The sequence below is a fragment of the Notothenia coriiceps genome, unplaced genomic scaffold (assembly GCF_000735185.1).
Source record: "Notothenia coriiceps isolate Sejong01 unplaced genomic scaffold, NC01 NC01_scaffold00027457, whole genome shotgun sequence".
NCBI classification, from domain to species: Eukaryota; Metazoa; Chordata; class Actinopteri; order Perciformes; family Nototheniidae; genus Notothenia; species Notothenia coriiceps.
In genome coordinates this window covers 15,130-34,973 of record NW_011360158.1, presented here as the reverse complement: position 1 = coordinate 34,973, position 19,844 = coordinate 15,130, and the positions used below count along the sequence as shown (strand labels likewise).

The window sequence follows — 19,844 nt, the reverse complement described above, 5'->3', positions numbered from 1 at the left end:
ATTATTGCCTATAAAAACAACATTAAACATTAAATAATCAGTTGCATTCATTTCTTATGGCTCTATCTGCAGAGTCATTTCTTATGATTACATTTTTCCACAGGCCAACAACAGCTTCAAAAAAACTATTTCCCTCAAAGAAAAAAACAAACATGCCCTGTTGTCTCAAGAAAGAAAGTGCAGAAGGAAACATCCATTAAACTCAGGTTGCTGCTCTGTGATGCTAGTTCAAGCAGATACTTGGCATCTCATCTTGGGTGCAAGTTGATCAATGTTTGGGGTCAGGCTCTGAGCTGAGGAGACCCTCAGGATTGAGTGAAGGTGTGCGTGCAATATACCGACGGGCCAGATTTAATAGTAATTAGAAATTATCCTGCGGGCCGAAATTAAATCCACCAAGGGCCTGATTTGGCCCCCGGTCCTTGAGTTTGACACATGTGATCTAAAGGCTACTTTTCTCTACAATGTTCCTCAGATTTAATTTGCAGAAATGCATTTTTCCTAAAATAACTATTATAAAAATGAATGTCCTAATATGTTTTGTATTAACTGATACATGCTTCATTTTATTTTTACTGGTGCAATGCTTTGTGAAAATGGGTTCAATACAGTTGACTTATCTAAGCTTTATAGTATGCAGTACAGTATTCCAACAACAGGGGGAGACATTTAATGTGAAATGTCTGAGTAAAGCAATTTATATGATGTTATATCAGTATGTCATGAAGTCTCATTCACCTTTTACACATCAGATAAGTCTCAGACATTGCAGTCCCCTCTATATATAAGTGCAGGCCAGTCCATGAGCAGAAGAAATAACATGATTTATTTTTGGTAGAACAGAGAGAAATTGGCGGGAAGGAAGGAGGAAAAGGAAATACAAGTAGAGAGAGTTTCAAACAAACCACATCAATGCACTCACACTCGTCTGTGCATGGTGTAAAAGTGTGTGTCGCTGTGAAAGTGCCTCTCTGTGTGTGTGTGGTGCAGCTCTTCTCCGTACGGTGGAGGATGTGGTGAAGTTACTAGCAGGCCTCCGCATGTCACTGTACCAACTCAGGGAGGAAGCAACCGTGTGTGCAGAGGTGGAAGAAATACTCTTTACCTTAAGTGGAAGTAGCAATACGAAAGTGTCAAAATACTCTGTATGAATACAAATATTAGCACCAGAAACATAATCAATCAGAAAACGTTATCTATCCTAAAGAACGCTGGGTTGCAGGATGGTTGCTTCCTTTATGAATACAGTTAAATAAAAGAAACAGTAAAAAAAGAGATACAAATATTTTAAAAACATGGAATATTAAAGCAAGAATGTGCAATAAAAAAAGTAATAGGATAAAGTAAAATAAAAAATACGACAAGATAAATAGAATACATATAATAAAATAAAATAAATGTATTTATATAAATATAAGAAGTTAAAGTATAATATAAAAATAGAGTACCTATATTTAAAGGAATATACAACGTTAAAGTAAAATGTCTATAAAAGATCAATTCAAAAAATATAAAATATAAACAAAATAAATCATAAGTAAAAATTCTTATTAACCAGAAACACCAAGATAGAATCATATATTAATGTATTATATTATACTTAGTGATTTATTAGTGTGTTCATCAATTCTATGTTGCAGTTGCTAAAGGTAAATCTAATTTGAATTGCTTCATATACTGCGGCCATTTAGCATTTAATTGAACACTTTCAAAGATACAAAGGCTTTATCTATCTTATGCAAAAGAGCTGCAGGGTAGTTTGGGCAATGCAAATCTTAAATCACAGACTACTCCAACAAAGCTAAGTGCAAAACACTTGCAGTAAATTGGTGTTTCTGAATAATAACCTACATTTGCAAGCTGTACAATAACTGCCTCCAAAATACAGGGGAGTCAAAGTATAAAGGAGCATTACATGGAAGTACATTTTTACTTAAGTAGAGTATGCACATGTACTTGGTTACACAGTGTGGGTGTGTATATGTGTGTGTGCATTCACATGTAGGCTCATTGCTGTGCCGTGTTTGCATAATGCACAGGTTGTGGTGTAATGTGGAGCAGAGAGGCGCAGGTGAGCAGGTTTCTGCGAAAGCAGGCGATCAGGAAGCAGAGATGTGGCTCAGGTGAGAGAGCAGTGGTTCCTGTGGTCTCTCTCTCTCTCTCTCTCTGCTGTGAATGGAGCACCTGGAAGACAGGCGGGACAGCAATCTCCACACACACACACACACACACACACACACACACACACACACACACACACACACACACACACACACACACACACACACACACACACACACCTGTACAGTGACCCTCACCAAGGTCACTGAAGGTAAATCCAGGTTNTGGTTCCCAGAGTCCACAAAAGAAGGTCAGGTGCTAGAGCTTTCGGCTACCAAGCCCCGTTCCTCTGGAATCAGCTTCCAGTGACGATTAGGGAGGCAGTCTGCCTCCCTAATCGTCACTGGAAGCTGATTCCAGAGGAACGGGGCTTGGTAGCCGAAAGCTCTAGCACCTGACCTTCTTTTGTGGACTCTGGGAACCACCAACAGACTGCACTCTGGGACCTTAATGCCCTAGAGGGGCAATAGGAGATTAAAAGATCCTGTAGGTAGGACGGTCCCTGACCATTTAGCGCTTTGTATGTGAGGAAAAAGTATTTTAAAATCAATCCTGGACGAGATGAGATGCTAAGTATCTGAACTAGCCTCACAGAGCAGCAGACTGAGTTTACATGGATGTTTCCTTCTGCACTTTCTCTCTCACGACAACAGGGCATGTTTGGTTTGTTCTTTGAGTGGAATAGTTTTGTTGAAGCTGTTGTTGGCCTGTGGGAAAAATGTAATAAATAAGAAAAGACTCTGGAAAAGCTGCAGATAGAGCCATAAGAAATGAATGCAACTGATTATTTAATGTTTAATGTTGTTTTTATAGGTAATCATTTAAGCTTTGTTAGTTCCAGGTTTAATATGTGCAATAAGTTCATTTCAATAAGTTTTGCAATAAACATTGAACCAGTCCGGCCCTCGACTAGTACCCATTTTTTTTATTTTGGCCCACTGTGTATTTGAGTTTGACACCCCTGGTTTAGGGTGATAAATGTACCCATTTTTGTAAAATACACTTTGGGAAAAATATTTGCATAAAAAGAAGCTTATTGATTATTAATAAACTCATTTTAGGGAAATACAATTTAGGAAAATGCATTAAATTCAATCAAATTAGAGCTTGTTAACCCTAATTTAATTCGTTTTGGGAAGGTTTAATATAGTCATTAATTTGTCACAAATATCATTTCAGGGAATTTACAATTTAGGACAACATATGTAAAGAAAAATCGTTTTATTTATAATGAGAGGGCAAAACTGACCCCCTTTGTGCCCTGGTTTTATAAGTTTAGGAACCAATCATTCTCGGTCTTGACTCTAACCCAGGCAGGAATCTGTGTGTCGTGGGACGCCTGTCTTCTGTTGCGGGACGTGACGTGGCCCCTGAGGAACAGCTGATGGTGTAAAGTTACTGCAGACAAGAATTCAGCAGGACAAAGAACTACTGTCCTCCATCAGCGCTCTGTGCCTCCTATTCAAGGAGGGTCACTCTTCTCGGTACATCCATACAAGGATTTGATTTTACTTTACTTTCAGGCCAAGTCTGAAATCTTTCTTGCATCACAGCAGATTAATTTGCTACATCAACAAAGGAAAAATAATTTAGACAATGAAACAGACATTTACATTGTAATTGTTTTATTTTGTATTTCCATAGTTTAATTTAATTTATTTTTTATTATTGTTATGTACTTTTTGAAAGGTTATTTTATTTTTATTTTGAAAACGACTTTGTTAGTGGAAGGTTGGTCTTTTATAGTGTATTCTAACTTATTCTCTATCTTTTAAATTGTGTATTCTTAATATGTCTCTCCCTTGCTCTCTACATGCCATTTCCCAATTTGGGATCAATAAAGTATATCAAACCGAATCTAATTATAATCGTATTTAGCATAACATGCATGGAGCCAATCATAAGGGACTACATGTTTGTCCACTTTTTAATGCACCATCCATGCAAATTTGTAGAGGTTTTATCTCCAGGTTTAATAACACCAATGGTGGAAGTAACTATTACTCAAGTAAAGCTAAAGGGAGGTGGACATGTGATACACAAAGAGCCTCTCAATTCTCTACAATAACTCACTGACACTAAATGCCTGAGGTAAATAGTGCACAAGTTCAGGGGGAAAAGTACAAATCTATTCAAAGACTCTCGGCTGTTAATGTAAAAATGCTTTTGTAGAATTAGCCCCTGGTAGCCAAATGTTCTTAAAAAGCCTGACTGAAGCTTTGAAGAAAAGACATCATAGAAGCCTGAATGTGTGCAAATAAGAGGATACAACCGGGAAAAGTAAGTATTAAAATGTTGCATAGGAAAGTACAGCTTGGAGCTAAATGCTAACGTCAGCATGCTAACGTGCTAACACAACAATTAGCATGTTGATGGGTCTAATATTCACCATGTTAGGTTAACATACTCCTAGCATGCTAATCAACACTGAGCAAAACCTACGGATTATGTTAGTGGACATGTCATTAGTTTTTTAGGTATTTTGACCAAGATCCAAGTCTTGGACAAATTAAAATGGGATTTGATGAAAGATGATAAAATGTGTAATCCTTCATTTAGAGAAGGACCAGAATGTTGTGAAGTCAAAGTATTTTTACTGAAGTAATGCTGAGGAATTTAGGATATAGGATACTATACTTGATTGTTTTCTGCTACTTCACTACATCTCAGAAGATTGTACTTTTTCACTTCCCTACATGTATTTGATGTAGCAGTTGCTTTGCATTACAGTGGCCTCCATTGCTCCAGGATTGATGTTGCAATTTAAGAGCCCTTCTGGCTGCACTGTGAGTACTTTTTACTTTAAAAAAAAAATGTAAGTATGTTAACTTGATTATATCTACATACTTTTATGTATGACTTTCACCTGTGACAAGTGTTTTTATTAGAACGTCTACTGAACTAAAATATTGTTATACTTCTTGCACAACCAACCAATTTTAACCAAAAATATTGCAGATGAATCTCTATAACCTAAGACGAGTATATGAAATACAAATCAGTAAATTAAACCAACCAACAGTAGGCCTATAGGAAATGTAATATAATGATCTCTATTTCAGACAGCTACAATATTAATATACATGATCCCGACATTTTATGATTGTAATCTTAAAAGTGCCTTTGCTGTATTTAAAAAAAGTGTAATCAATAACAGCAGGGACCGATTGAATTTGACCTTCAGATGAAACTGGGAGGAAACTTTGTGGATGTACACAGTGAACCCTCAGAAAGTGAATTATATTGTTATCTTTTGATTGTTTTTTTTAAAGAAGATCTCCAGGACTGCAAGCTGTCATTTTGAGGAACTTTTAGTTTTCCAGTTTTCTATTTGCATTACTTTTTCAGGGGGGGTGGACGGGGCATGTGTGGGTGAGGGGTCGAGGCAAAGGTCAGAGGTTATGCTACTGTGAGCGTCTGCTTTAAGAGACCCTGAGGTGAGAGACATTCCTGACGTGGCTCTGGTTTTGTGTAGTTAGAGTTAGTTGTGCAAGAGAAAGATAAGACTACTGCAGACCACCGGGGAACAAAGTACTCATAATGTATATTTTACTTAAAACCACCCTATCATGGTTTTTGGGATTTTCCCTTTCCTATGGGGTTTTATACAGGTTTTTGTGCATGTAAAGGGTCTGCTAAGGCTACAATTCCTGTGTGCCTGAAACACGTCCAATGTACTCCTTTGTTTACTTACGTTACATAACGCGTCTATTGGCTAGCGCTCCAACACATTGTACGTGATAGGCTAAGGGGCGGGACATCTCTAAACAGTTAAACAATCCCAACAGAGCCGGCCAGCTAACCAATCAGAGCAGACTGGGCTCTGGTTTCAGACAGAGGGTGAAAAGAGGTGCTGCAGCACAGGCAGTATGAAGAAAATAAAGAGCTTTTTGAACATTAAAGCATGGAGACATGTCAGAGAGAAACTTAATACTGAGATACACCTGAACATGAGCCCCTTAAAGTAAACGTACTAATATGCAATACTTAATTGTAAAAAGTGGGATTGGCAGTATTGGCATCAAAATATACTTAAGTAACAAAGTAGACAAACTCGTTATGGTTATTATTATGTTTTTATTTTATATTTTTCATTATTTAAAGTCTGTCAAACTTATTTCATGCTCTTTCTTTATCTTTCTATCTAATGTGTCTCCCCTCTCTCTGTCTTCCTGTGTATTTGACAGCAGCCCAGCAGGAGGGGAGGGTCTCCTCTGTTTGACTGACAGACCCGTGACGAGCGCACAGAGAGGGTGAGGGTCAGAGGTCAGAGGTCAGGCTCCCATGGAGAGGGGGAGAGCAGAGCTGGGGGGAGACAGAGAGGGATTGGGGGACTTGCTAACGAGGTAGGGTGGTCGTTGATAACAAAAACATGTAAAAAGCGCACTGAGAAATGTATAAGATAAGACTTAAGTTATCCTTATAAGGTGACAATGGCAAATAGTTATGAATACATACAAATGAAAGAATATTTAGCTATATATATCATAGCCATAGAAGGTTGTTTTGTTGTTGCCAAAAGAGAGGGTATCTCTATACAGTAAGTTAGTAAGTTCTCTATAATTACAAAGTTTGTCCACCAGAGAGCACTGAAAAGTCTACTTTTAAACTGTTTAATGTTCCGCTCTGTACTTATCCTGGTCACAACTATTTAAAAAGTAAAATAAGGCTCATCAATGAAAACTCAAAAGGTTTATCAGAATCCGGTTTTCGCGTGCAAGAAATTTGCATTACATAAACAAAACAAGAGAAAATGTGACTACAAGGAATAACAAACATAAATAACAGTAGAAAATTACAATAACAATACAAAATATACTGCAAAAATACGTAAATTAATGAATAAGTAATAATAATAATAATACTATCAACTACAAAATACATTCCTTAATTTAAGTCAAAAGTACATAAACCAAACTGTCCTTAAAGTCCTGCATTGAATGTGTAAATTAGGTTCGCATATGTAGGTATAATCAGTTAAAAATACTTTAAGTATAAAAAAGTAAAAGCTCTCATAGCAGAACAATCTGTACATTTTTTACATGCAGAATGACTCAAACAATAATTCTGTTTATAAATGGAATAATCAGCATATATGTTTTGTGTGCAAACACCGTAACAGTAACTAAAGCTTTAGTTATTGTAGTGAAGTAAAAAAATAAATAATTAAAGTACAAGTAATCAGAGTTATTTTCATGTTTGGAAATGTATGTTTCAGTGGCATCCTATGTAAAAGGTTTTACTTTTTTTGTGGACACGTATTTCAATATTGAAACATGCCCGTTGCAGTGCTGAACAATTACAACTAGATGTCACTCTACATCAACATTTAATCAACATCCAGCCTCGGTCTTTCCCTCTCTCTATCAAAACACACGTGCACTTAAACATGCAAGAAGTGATACACGCTCTTTTAAAATATACAGCTCGTTTCAGCCAATCAGAACTTTCCTCTGTTTTTTGTTCAGTTCTCTACCAACATTGATTTTGAGTGAGAGAACAGCATCAAATCCCACCGACAAGAGGCGCTGCTCCCGCATGGCTGTCTGCCTCAGCATGAGTCTGGTTTTACTACACACAGAACAGGGATTATGTAATATTTACTATTATGGCAATATATCTTTGCCGAAATAGCATTTATTCTTCTTCTGTGCAGAGGTTAAAGCTTACTATACAGATGACATAAATCAAACACGTGCAAGGATGTCCCATCTCACGCACGTGTTATCATCTCAAACACACACACACATAGTTTGGTTAGTTCTCAACACAACGGTTTTTCTAAAGCACCAATGCCTGTAAATTACAAACACGGGGTTAGCCGAGTTTACGCCAGGCCACGCCCCCTCGGTCCAGCTGGTGGCAACACTCGTGATGACATCACCACAGTGTTCACCCATTGGCTCCGAGACGTTCTACACCTGTCCAATCGCCGGCCGGTGAAGTGACGTCAGTCACTCGGTTCCTGTTCACTTTCACTGGAGTAGGCGGGGCGTGGAGATTACCGACGTCACAGCCAGCGGGATGCTGCGCCGTGATTGGCTAAATGCAGTGAAAGTCAGCGTCTGTTGCTGAGAGAAAAGGGAGAGAGGGAGAGCAGTTTGCAACGAGCAGCGATGCGTCGGCTGCACCACATAAGTGTTGTCCACCTCCTTAACAAACTTTTAAATCGCACACTCATGCTCCTTTTTACTTTGTCAATGATTTCCCTCAAAATAAGAATACAAAACAGCTCATACAATGCAACAGTTAGGAGGCTGGGAGTACACACTAATGCATTGTGGTGCTTTAATCCTGCTGCACCAACTTTAATGTGGAGAAGGAAAATGGATGATGCATTATCACCGTTTGCTTAAGGATGGCACTTGTGCTGTCAATTATGGTAAACATACTCCTTTTCAGAGGAGGAGGGGGCATGTGTGCCTTTTGATTGGCTCACAATGATTAGCTCCCTCCTCTCGACCCTCCCTCGTGCTGTTCCTATGGTTCCCAACGCTCTTATTGGATACTGTAAAGTTTGGGACAGGAACCCGGTGTTGCACAGCATCCCAGCAGCCATTGGCTGGATCCCCCAGTCTGTCAACTGTACTTTGACAGCCCGTCACGCCCCTTTCTCTGTTGCGCAGCCACTGATTGGCTACTGTACCTGTCAGTGACTTCTGATTGGTCGCCTTGCCCAGCTGTTAGTGGTTCATTCACCATTTTGTGACTGTAGTGGAAAAGAAGACCGATAGTTTTTTTATAGCCTTGTTTGAGTTTCTGTGGGGGAAAGATATGTTTTGCGGAGGAAAAGTAAAATGTGAGTCCGGACCGCGCATTCGTCAAAGCCGACAGCCAAGGGATGTTACCGAGAGTTGTGCCAGCCTCCTCATCAGCAAAATAGGACCATAAATCTTCCTGTGGCGAAGGGGGAAAGCTCTGTTTGGGTGAGTTGAAACTTAGTTAGCGACTCGAAGCTCAACTGACACGGATTTTTAAATTTCAAAGAATTCGAGGGGAGAACCAACTGCCAACGTTCGACCGTTTATTCCGAAACCGTCCGAAGAAATGACACCGCTTGCGAGCCGAGGAAGAGCCCAGAGAAAGGGGAGGGGTGGGGGTGTAACAGCCTAAAAACTTTCTCAAATGTTTTTACCGCAGTACCATGGACGACTGGGAAACATGTTACCTCTATTCGGAGTGACATTACAACATTGTGGTGAATATTGACTACTTTTCCATCACCTTACAGCTTCCGAGTTTCGAGTAGAAGCGTCGCTAGTAAAACGCTATCGACCTATTTGCAGCATTGCAGCCCAAATGTTTACTAAATAGCAACACCAGCTAATTTGCTGTTTATAAAATGGGGACCTGGGAGAAAAACTGGAAAACAAACAGCGTCCTGTTTCCTTGTGGTCTGGCTGACGGTGTCACTATGTGGGTAGGCTACTAGTAGTCTGCTACCGTACTACGACTACTACAAGCCACCAGCAACACTACTACTAACGTTACCGAGCTGCTTACTAGAGCGAAACCACCAAAAAGATGCATGCTATTTTTCCAAGTTTCTAATGCAGACATTGTCCTCCATTAAGGAAGCTTCCCGGAGTGGTTTCGTGTAAACACTATAGGCGTTGCGTAGTGGATATTTGCATGCCAAACGTCTCTGTGTAAGAAATAATTAGGCCCCTCTAGTTTGGGATAATAAAACGTCACTTGAAACCGGTTGTTTTTGTTTGTTACCGAGCAGACCGGCTGACTGCCTCGAGTCATAATACTCCTTTGACATTGTGCAGCGCCTCTCGTAGTACTCGCGCAGAGAAGCCCGGGTTGCAAATCCGTGTTTTCTCGGCTTTTCCCTCGACTTTTTTGCACTGCAATCACTGTCAATGCACCCCAAACTCATCCCTGACTGGACCATTTTCTAACATACATTTATCAGTCATGTTTTTCATTGGTTGTCACATGAATTTGAATGCTTGTTTTTGACATTTGGACAAAAAAATGTCCTCATCTGTCCTGCAGATTCACACTGTGGCATGCATTCCTCATAATTACTTTAGTATAGGCAGCAGACACATCTTTGATGGTATAGGCATTTGTGCATATTGTAGAGCAGTTGGTCATTGATGTGGCATTGGCAGTTCTGCCATTTGGTCCCAAACAGGAACAGTCACCTCTGATCTATGCTACAGCCTCATGATCAATATGGGCCAGAAAAGCACAAATTCCAGGCCTCTATGTTTCTATTTTATTGATATAATATCTACAGCCAGATATGCCACCCACAAAAGAGCTGCCAGTAATTATACTACGTCACAATGGATGTTCTCCATAACAAGCGCAGTCGCACACTTTGCAGCTCGGTCTATTGCAAACCCAAAATACCTTAATGAAATGGTCTCTTTTATTCGTCTGCATGTAAGATCACATCCCACTCACTCATGATTGCATACACCTAAGTGTGTGAGACAGAGAGTATGTTATTTTTTTTTGCTGTTTCATGTGTAAGTGTGTTCCCCGCTGACCCAGTTAAGGGCAAAGCAGCCCTGCCAGGCTGGAGTACGAGGGGAACCACGGCAGGCTTCACCATCACATACTGTCTTCTTCTGTATCACCAACAAACCTTCTTCCCTCTCCATCCCTGTCCCCGTCACTGCAGCCCTGCGCCCATACAGACACCCATAAAACGCTTTTAGGAGAGGGATGAGCTGCAGTGTGCCTTGTAACTACGTACACAATCACGCTGACATATAGTGCAAATGCAGCTTTCAAGAGGGTAGACACAATCTGAAGACAGCTGCATACAGTCATATGCCCTGTGTATTATAGGCAGCTCAAATGCGAAAACGTCTCACACACACACATCCTGTGCATGTTGCGGTGGGGCATAGGCTAAATTCTCTTCGAAATGCCCGGACACACTGGCATCAAGGTGGAGGTCTTTTAGGGTTGTTTAGTCCAGTAATCCCGTAATAGATAGTGTAAAACTTCTTCTTCCTGAAGTGTTGATATAAGATTGCCTTATGAATGACCATTGTATGCGTGTGTAGGTGTTTGCTCCCTTGTCCAACCTGCTCAAAAATCACGGCAAGATTCTCTTTGCATGAAAATCTATATTTGTAATTTCAATATCATAGAAGTCCTAATTTTTTTTGGTATGTTTATTTTACAGAAAAGCAAAACGTGTGTGTGTGTGTGTGTGTGTGTGTGTGTGTGTGTGTGTGTGTGTGTGTGTGTGTGTGTGTGTGTGTGTGTGTGTGTGTGTGTGTGTGTGTGTGTGTGTGTGTGTGTGTGTGTGTGTGTGTGTGTGTGGAGAGAGAGAGAGAGAGAGAGTGTGTGTGTGTGTGTGTGTGTGTGTGTGTGTGTGTGTGTGTGTGTGTGTGTGTGTGTGTGACAATGAATGTGTGAGTGTGAGGCAATATATAGGTCCAAGGGAGATTTTAACAGTGTATGCATGACTGCACTGTAAATTCCATGGGGAGCATTTAGTGTGTGTGTAAAGTTTGATGTGGCTTTGCTGTGGAGGGGGGTTGCATTGTGTGTTAGGTGAAACAGCATTTTTGTGTTGCTGTTTTAAGGGGCAGTCCAGTCCAACACCATGGAGACAATAGCCGTCGATTATTCGTCTATTAGGGATTTACAGTAGCTTTATTCCAGAGCAGCAAATATCCCAGTCTTAACCTGCTGTACGGCTGGAAGGTGCAGACGTCCTGAATCGTCTAAATTATGACTGAGCTCCTCTCTGTTTCGTCTCGATGCTGCCCAGAGGACAGTCAGGATCCTCCAACAATTTCCTTTATATTTTTAATCCTTATAACTTATGCACTAAAACCCGAGATAAGAGATTTAGCCGCGCTCTCGGCGTCTCTGATTGTAACAAACAAACATTAAGAGTTAAAGGTCTGCAGTTGATCCATTAAGGCAATGTTTGTGGATCGTACACTGCGTGTGTGATGCTTTTGATCTGAACAGGTTTATGTAAAATGTTAAAATATTATTAAATGTATTATATGGCAGCACTGCAATTATATACCTCCTGCATGCATTTGTATACTTCTACCCTGTCTTTTATTTTAACATTTGTGTCTGACCAAATTGGTATTTTGTCTGTGATATCAAATGAATGTCTGTGGTTAAGAGGATTGGATTCACAAATGGGAACACGTGGTTGAGGATTACATTTTCCCCCTTTTTTAACTACAACATATGAGGCTATCTCTGATTTAAAAAAAAAAAATAAAAAAAAAGTAGTTTTAGACTCGCGCTTAAAAAAAACAAGACAGTCCGTGTTTTAACTCTGAAACTCCTCTTACATGTTTAGCACATACTCTCTAGTGCACTACAGTAACGTAAGAGTTATATAAAGTGAATACACATAAATGCAACTGGCTTATCAGCCAAAGCCTCAAGCATTTTGTAAAGGCCATGAGCATGACCAAACACATTTTTCTAAGCTAAGATCAGATCCTCCCAAGTCATTCAGTCCAGCAGACATCCAGTCAAGTGGCTCTGACTCCTTCCTGTCTCTCAGCGCAGTACGGCGACTACAGGACCAACAATCCCCTCTAGACTAGATGAGGAGTTTCATTTTAGGTTATTCTAATTGTTCTGTATTTGTTATTGTGGTATAATGCACAGTATAATCTGCTAAGTGGGAAGGTAAATGTATGACAGTGGCAGACAGTTACACAGTTTACCAAAATATTTTTTAGTAGGTCATATAAAGGCATAGATATTGCGTTCAAATGGCTCCATGACAGTAACTGTAGATCAATTCCACGCATTAAGCTACATACTAAGTGCTATTTCGCCAATTAGTCAAAACAAATTATGAAAAGGGAGGTTTCAGAAATTCTAATGGAAATAAAAGCTGTGTTGTGTGTGAGGGCAGAGGTCAGAACAAAGAGCCAGGGATGTGTGTGAATGACGCGGGTTGGGTTTTAGCCATTCAGGAGCAAAATAAATACTTTTCTGTACTGCAGAATAGATGATACGGGTCTATGTTGTGTATGTTTTGTTACAACGCACAAACGGTTATCAACAAGGTCATCTTATGTATGTGTGACAAACTTTTCCGATGTCTTGAAGAGGAACTGTGAATGTGTAGCGTGTGAATTTGTCTACGTGTTTGTCTGTATTTGTAGAAATGCTCGGCATCTGCACATGTTGATGAGCTTAGTCGAGGGGAGCGCATATGTACGTGTGTGAGAACAAGTGTGTGTGTGTGTGTGTGTGTGTGTTTGCCTGTGTGTGTAGACTGTATTTAGCCTGTAATCTTGCATCAGTGAGCGTGCCTGATCCAGAGCCAGCCTTTTACTTTCCCTCATTTTGGGTGTATCTTACCGTGGCAGATAATTCCAATTATATTGTGTGTGTGTGTGTGTGTGTGTGTCAAATAATAGAGGACGACGGGGAAAGACTGAGACATTGAGAAAGAGTGAGAGAGGGCCAGCGAGTGCTAGAATGACTGGAAATTCCCAGTGACTACACAAGAACAGCCTATTTGAACAAACAGCCAAACAGCCGCATTCTCTCTCTCTCTCTCTCTCTCTCTCTCTCTCGCTCTCTCTCTCACACACATGTTACAGGGTTACCTCACTCAGGCCATTGCCAGGCCTTTCCCTCCCGTAGAAGTCAAATTAAATGCTGTGTGGCTGTTGCAGTCCGACGTTGAAAATATAAAATCAAGCCTGAAACACACAGCATGAGAAAACTACTCCATCGCATGTCGAAGTAGCTGGAGGGAGTATCGTGAAGAGATTAGGCGACGTGTGTGTGAAAAAAAAAGGAAAGCCTTTTGTGTATTTCAAGCTAAAGACTTGTAGGCCTCGTTAAAGGCAGACCTTTTGGATGATGGAGTACTTTAAGAGGCACAACGAAGCGAGTGACCTTGAATGTTCAAGTTTCTTTCTTTCTTTGAATCGTCATTTTGGCCCAATGTCCTTGTAATGCTATCCCTTAATTGGCCTTTGCCAATTGTAACAATCGAAAATGTAAGCAATGATATACAATTATTTATTCCTATGCCGATTTTATCTCACTATCAGAACCAATATGCTCATCTCCGGCATAATTATTTGTTCACAATACTTTGCTGATGGTGTTTTTCTTTTTTTCTTGATTTTCTATAAAATGTCTTCACTTTTTGTATGTAATGCTACATGTTTGCACAACTCACTGCATTGTGATGCTGTTTTGGCCCATCTGTGGGATTTCTGTTGAACAAGAAAATTAATAAAAATATTTTGATCACAGAAATCTAGAAAGTGTGATTATTAACATCTCCTTCAATAGTATTCCTAAATTCTAGGTGGCACATTGTTAAATATAAAAATGTTCCTACTTTTTCATTTAACCCATAAGAACCCGGACCCATTTCTACTTTTGGGAAAATTAAGGGGAACATAATTTAGACTAAATAGACCACCTAAAACACATTTCTGACAAGAAACCCCCCCTAGTTTCAAATATCTGAAATGTGACATATGTGTCACAATGGGCTTTAATGGTAAAACAACTGTTATTATACAACTTAATTCATGAGGATGATTTTCTGGTTTAAATTAGTTTGAACATTCTTTGAATCGAAGAATAAAGAATATATTAACTCAATATAATTTAATCAGCTAAATTAACTGAGCAGATCATAATCATATTTTTAATTGTGCATATGTCACTTTGGGTTAACTGTGAAAGTGTATAGGGTTAAAGTCCCGATGTGAAACCAGTGTCACCGCGATGTTTGTCTCATTTGTTTCATATCAATTTGATCAAGAAATGTTTGCACTACAGCTTAAATGTAATAAAGGACTTGTTATGTAAGCATTTTCATTCTTAAATGGCTTGAATTTTACCTTTAGCAACAACAACAGAAGTTTTTGAAATGTAGCTAGTTCGGTCACACGTGTTAGCCTGGCACATGGACATCTTGGACATGTTGTCATGGGAACAGAAAATCACATGACCTGGACCATGACCCACCAGACCGTTCAGGGTGTGTCACTTAGGGACTTCATGAGATAAAATAAAGACTAAAGCTGTATAAGGAACATTTAAAGTTCATGTGACACCCGTGTCACGGTGTGTCCTTATGGGTTCATATTAAGATAAATATGACACGGTCTGGAGAAAAATATGGATGTTATAGGTTGCTGTCTAAATGGTGGATAACAAAAAGAGACATTTATGTTTTGACTATACACACTGGCATGTATGGACAAACAAACACATTCATGCTTGCATGTATATCAGGCAGTCATTGAGAGCATACGTCAGATTTAGAGCCGATGTGATAGCCGGTGCAGTGTAGCACACTTCCAGGACTGACGTCATTTTTATTCTCAGCAATTTTTGATTATGAAGATAATAAATGACCACCTGTCTTCTGTGTCTCCCTCTTCTTTTCCAGCCTGCAATACAGAGGACAGGAGAACAGGGGACAAGGAAAAGAAGAGGGAGACAGCAAAAGGAGTGCCTTAGGAGTGAAAGAGAGGAGCGCAACAACATCTGCACTTTGTGAACAGCGAAGAAGAGATGAGACCACTAAAGAAGCACAGAGGGCGTTCACCCCCGTTAACGAGAGGCAGGGGGGGGAAAAGGAGAGGAGGCTCGCAGCCCCTCCAAGAGAAAGACCCCAAAAGAGTCAAGAGGGAGACGCTCGTCAAAACCACACAGCATACACCCAACACCCCCGCACACAAACAGACCCCGCCAACAGCCCTGAACACTAACGAAGAACCAATCACAAATAGCAATACCCCCAGCGGGGAGGAGGCGACTGAGCTGAGGAAACCTGTGGAGTCAGGAGAGAAAATAGCACAGAAGGCAGACGAAAAGACAGAAAAGGAGAAGATAGTTAGCACGAATGGAAATAATCTTTTGGCCATTAATACTGTAGCATTTCCTCCCTCTGCCCCGACGCCACTCTCCACAGCCACGCCCCCTCCGGCCACCAATCACGTCCCCAGTGTAGGCTCAGTCTCTAGTAGGAAAACAGCCACATTCAAGGCTCGTATACCCAAGAAAAAATACACATATGAGCACTTTGCTAACAATGCCCTGACCACCATTACTACCTCCAACCCTGCACTCATACACAACAGTTACTGCACTATTAATAACAGAATCAGTGGTATTATTAATACACCCAATAATAATTCCAAGAACAATGTAACAAATTATAAAAGCATCAACAGTACTACGAGTAACACTACAAGTGGCATTAACAACATGACTAACAGTAGTGCTGGGAGCCATACTTTTATCAATAGCAGTAATAGTAGAAGTAATAATTGCTCAGGTAATCAGCCATCAGTGCTAACTGTGGATAGTGAAGCTACAGAAGCAAACCATTTTGTTTCCACGGAGGACAAAGCCCTCAGGACAGCAGACTCCCAGGAAAAAGATTCCCGAGCTAGGGAAAATGAGTCGGAGGGGGCCCCTCACTCAGCACGCTCCTCGTCCACCGACACAGCCAGCGAGCACTCGGCTGACCTGGACGCGATGGAAGCAACAGGACCAAACCTTCATCAAAAGAACTCCCACTACCCAGCTCCTCTCCATAAGTGGCACCATAAGTCGCCCAGTCTGTCAGAGGGACTCGCTGAAGCTCTGGCCAAAGGCATGAAGAACCAGAGAGTTCTCGCTCGCCGGCCAAAGAGGAGAATGAACAATGGGGGTGACTCTTTGACTTTATCGCCTGCGTTCAGACCAGGGGTGGTGCGTGGTGTGAGTGGAGAAACAGTTGAAGTGCAGCTCCAAGGAGACGAGACCCTTGTTAAATACCCTTTCCATGTTGGGACTGTAATGGCATCACCTTCAGGGGCTGAGAGCACTGTGGAGTTCATTTTGGACGCCCCCCCACCCGGCCTGGCACCTGTGGCTGTCAGGACCCAAGTATGCGTGCCCTTTGGGGGAGATGAGGGGGGTCCTCTGCTGTACAGAGAGGGGGTTGTCATTCAGGTGGACCCCCACCCCGGTGTGTCATTTCCTTACCAGGTGCTCCTGAGTGAAGACGCAGAGACTCTCGGGGAAGAGAAAGAGGGGAGGAAAGCTCTGGCTGTGTGGGTGTCCCGACAAAGTCTTAGGCTCCTCACCCCTCCCTGGGAGGTCCAACAGTTGGACGGAGGGAGGGCCAAAGAGAGAGAGCGGGAGAGGGAAAGGGAGGAGAGGGAGCGGAGGGAGGAGATGGAGGTCGAAAGGGAAGTGTGCCAGTTGAGTATTGGGATGGGGGTGCTGGGAGGGGGAGCAAGGTTGGGCCATGGTTTCTCACATGAAGGGGTTGCAGGAGGGCATCCCTATGGTAACGCACTCCCGACCCCCCACTCCTCCACTGTGTCATCTAGCGTCGCCGGCAGCACTGTTCATGGAGAAAAGTCCCCCAACAGAGAGAGAGAGAAGCAGCCCGACACTCCGGAAGAGGACGTCGAGGTGTCCCGTTATAACACTGCTGGCCCCAAGACAAACGACGACACCTCTCAGCACCGAAACATCCTCTCCAAGTCCAGTCACTACCCCCCCTCCTCCCCCCACCTCTCTGTGGTGGGAGGCCTGGGACCCCCATGCCCCTCCACCCTCGCCAGCCCACAGCCACCCCATTCCCCTGCCTTATTGGTCTCGACCACACCTAACCTACCTCCATCAAAGACCACTCCCACTCAGACCCCTACTCCCACTTCTGGTGTGGGGTCCTCCTCTACCTCCTCTCGCTCCAGGACCCCCCTCTCATTGGCTCAGCAGAAATACAAGAAGGGCGACGTGGTGTGCACCCCCAACGGGATCCGTAAGAAGTTCAACGGGAAGCAGTGGAGGAGGCTGTGCTCCAGGGAGGGATGCATGAAGGAGTCCCAGCGCCGGGGCTACTGCTCCAGACACCTGTCCATGAGGACCAAAGAGATGGAGGGAGGAGGGGGGGGAGGCAGCAGCTCAGGGACAGTCACCCCTGACCTGCGGGGGAGAGCCAGCAGTGAGTTTGAGTGGGATGACACCTCAAGAGAGAGCAGCGAGGCAGGTAGCAGGGGAGACTCCAGACCCCACTTAGTGCTCCCGTCCATCCTCCCCCATGACCTCTCCTCCCGCTTTGACTTCGATGAGTGTGAGGCCGCCACCATGTTAGTGTCTTTAGGGAGCTCTCGATCTGGCACCCCCTCTTTTTCTCCCATCTCCAACCAGTCGCCCTTCTCACCCGCCCCTTCTCCCTCACCCTCCCCGCTGTTTGGCTTCAGGCCGGCCAACTTCTCCCCGATTACCGCCTCCCCCATCCTGCAGCACCGGAGGCACAGGCAGCCCAGCGGGACAGGGGGAGGAGGGGGGAGTAAGGTATCAGCTGGAGGAGGAGAAAGGGAGAGACACACTTCAGGCATCCAGCCCTCCTTCCACAGCAACCTGATGTTTACGGTCCCCATGAGCCCCAGCAAACGAAAGCCCGACGCGCCTCTTCCTCCTCCCCTCCCCTCACACCACCATGATTACACACCCAAGACGGAGCAGGAGTCGGGGGACCTCAACAGCTCCTTCAGGGTGCTGTCGCCTCACACACAGGCTTCCCGCACACACACACCCACCTTCTCCCGACCCAGAGGAGTGACGACCCCCTCCAGCAGGCCACCGTCCTCCACTAATGTCTCCCCTCCTCCTCTGCTGGTGTCCCCGACGCCTCCTTCTCCCCTCACTCCAGACGGAGGGCCCCGTCGTGTGGTCCCTGTGTCCCAACAGGCCTTGCGTGACTCCCCTGTCATTGTGAGAAATCCCGAAGTCCCGATGGCCAAATTTACAGAGTGTGGAAACGAGGGAGGGGGAGATAAAAGTTCATCTAAAGACCTCACACCCCTCGCCCCTCAGTCAATTCAGGGCCTCCAGGTTCCCGTCCCCATTAACGCTGCTGCAGCCACAGTACCTAATGGCACAATTCTGCTGCGGAGCCCGTCCCAAACTCTGGTGCTCGCGTCCCCGACCCCCTCTTCCCTGCCCACCGCTGACCCCCCTGCCGCCGCCCCCCTGCAGGCCCTGTCAGTTACCGTTAGCACAACAGTCACAGCTCCCGCTCCCAGCAGCACGGACACCTCTGCGGACGAGAACAGGGGGACCGGGTTTGGGGGTGAGGTCCAACAGCCGGTCCCCTGTCACCCCTCTCCCACCGCTCTGCTGCCCTTGATCCTTCCTGCCGAAAACCTTCACCCCGCCCCACGGAAGGACATCATCATGGGACGTCCCGGCACAGGTGAGAGATTCTTCATAATGTGTGTGATTGGTGTGTGAGGTCAGGGATCTTGAAGGAATGAGAAGGAGATTTAAGCTGCAATGTGTGAACTGGGTTGCGTTTTGAAAGCATATTCAATGCTTTTAAATACTCTGATCACATGATCAATATTTGAAATCACTTTTACAAAATAATGAGACAAAGCAAAACTCCTGATGCTAAATATATCATTTTGAAAGGAAATAAGATTAGAAGAAAAAACATTGACTAGGTAACTTGAAAAAAAAGTGTTTTAAATATACAGTCTACATATTACAAAGTGAAGAATAGTTACACAACATTCTGAGAAAGTATATATTTTCTTTTATTAATGTGCTTTAGTTAATTTTGTATACTATACATGAGATGTTGAGACAAAGTGTATTCTTACACGAGATACCAAATTGTAGCTCTGTACATACAAATGAAACATTGGGGAAATATTTCCCTTGATTTCATTTCTTTTTTTTATAAATCCAAATATTTAGAAAGTAACATTTCTGTA

At 42.7% G+C, this 19,844-nt stretch overlaps 1 protein-coding gene across 2 annotated transcripts in view; it reads left to right on the top strand.

Moving 5' to 3' along the window:
• The first annotated feature begins 8,852 nt into the window (after positions 1 to 8,852).
• LOC104957593 (protein capicua homolog) overlaps positions 8,853 to 19,844 on the top strand; it is a 25,344-nt gene continuing 14,352 nt past the window's right edge. The window contains exons 1-2 of one of the 2 annotated variants that reach the window (XM_010785236.1): positions 8,853 to 9,047; positions 15,512 to 19,321. In XM_010785236.1, coding sequence (XP_010783538.1) covers positions 15,637 to 19,321 — 3,685 coding nt within the window. In that variant the 5' untranslated portion in view covers positions 8,853 to 9,047; positions 15,512 to 15,636. Of the gene's footprint in view, positions 9,048 to 9,229; positions 9,320 to 15,511; positions 19,322 to 19,844 lie in introns of those variants that run through there. The other variant, XM_010785237.1, reaches the window with a different exon arrangement.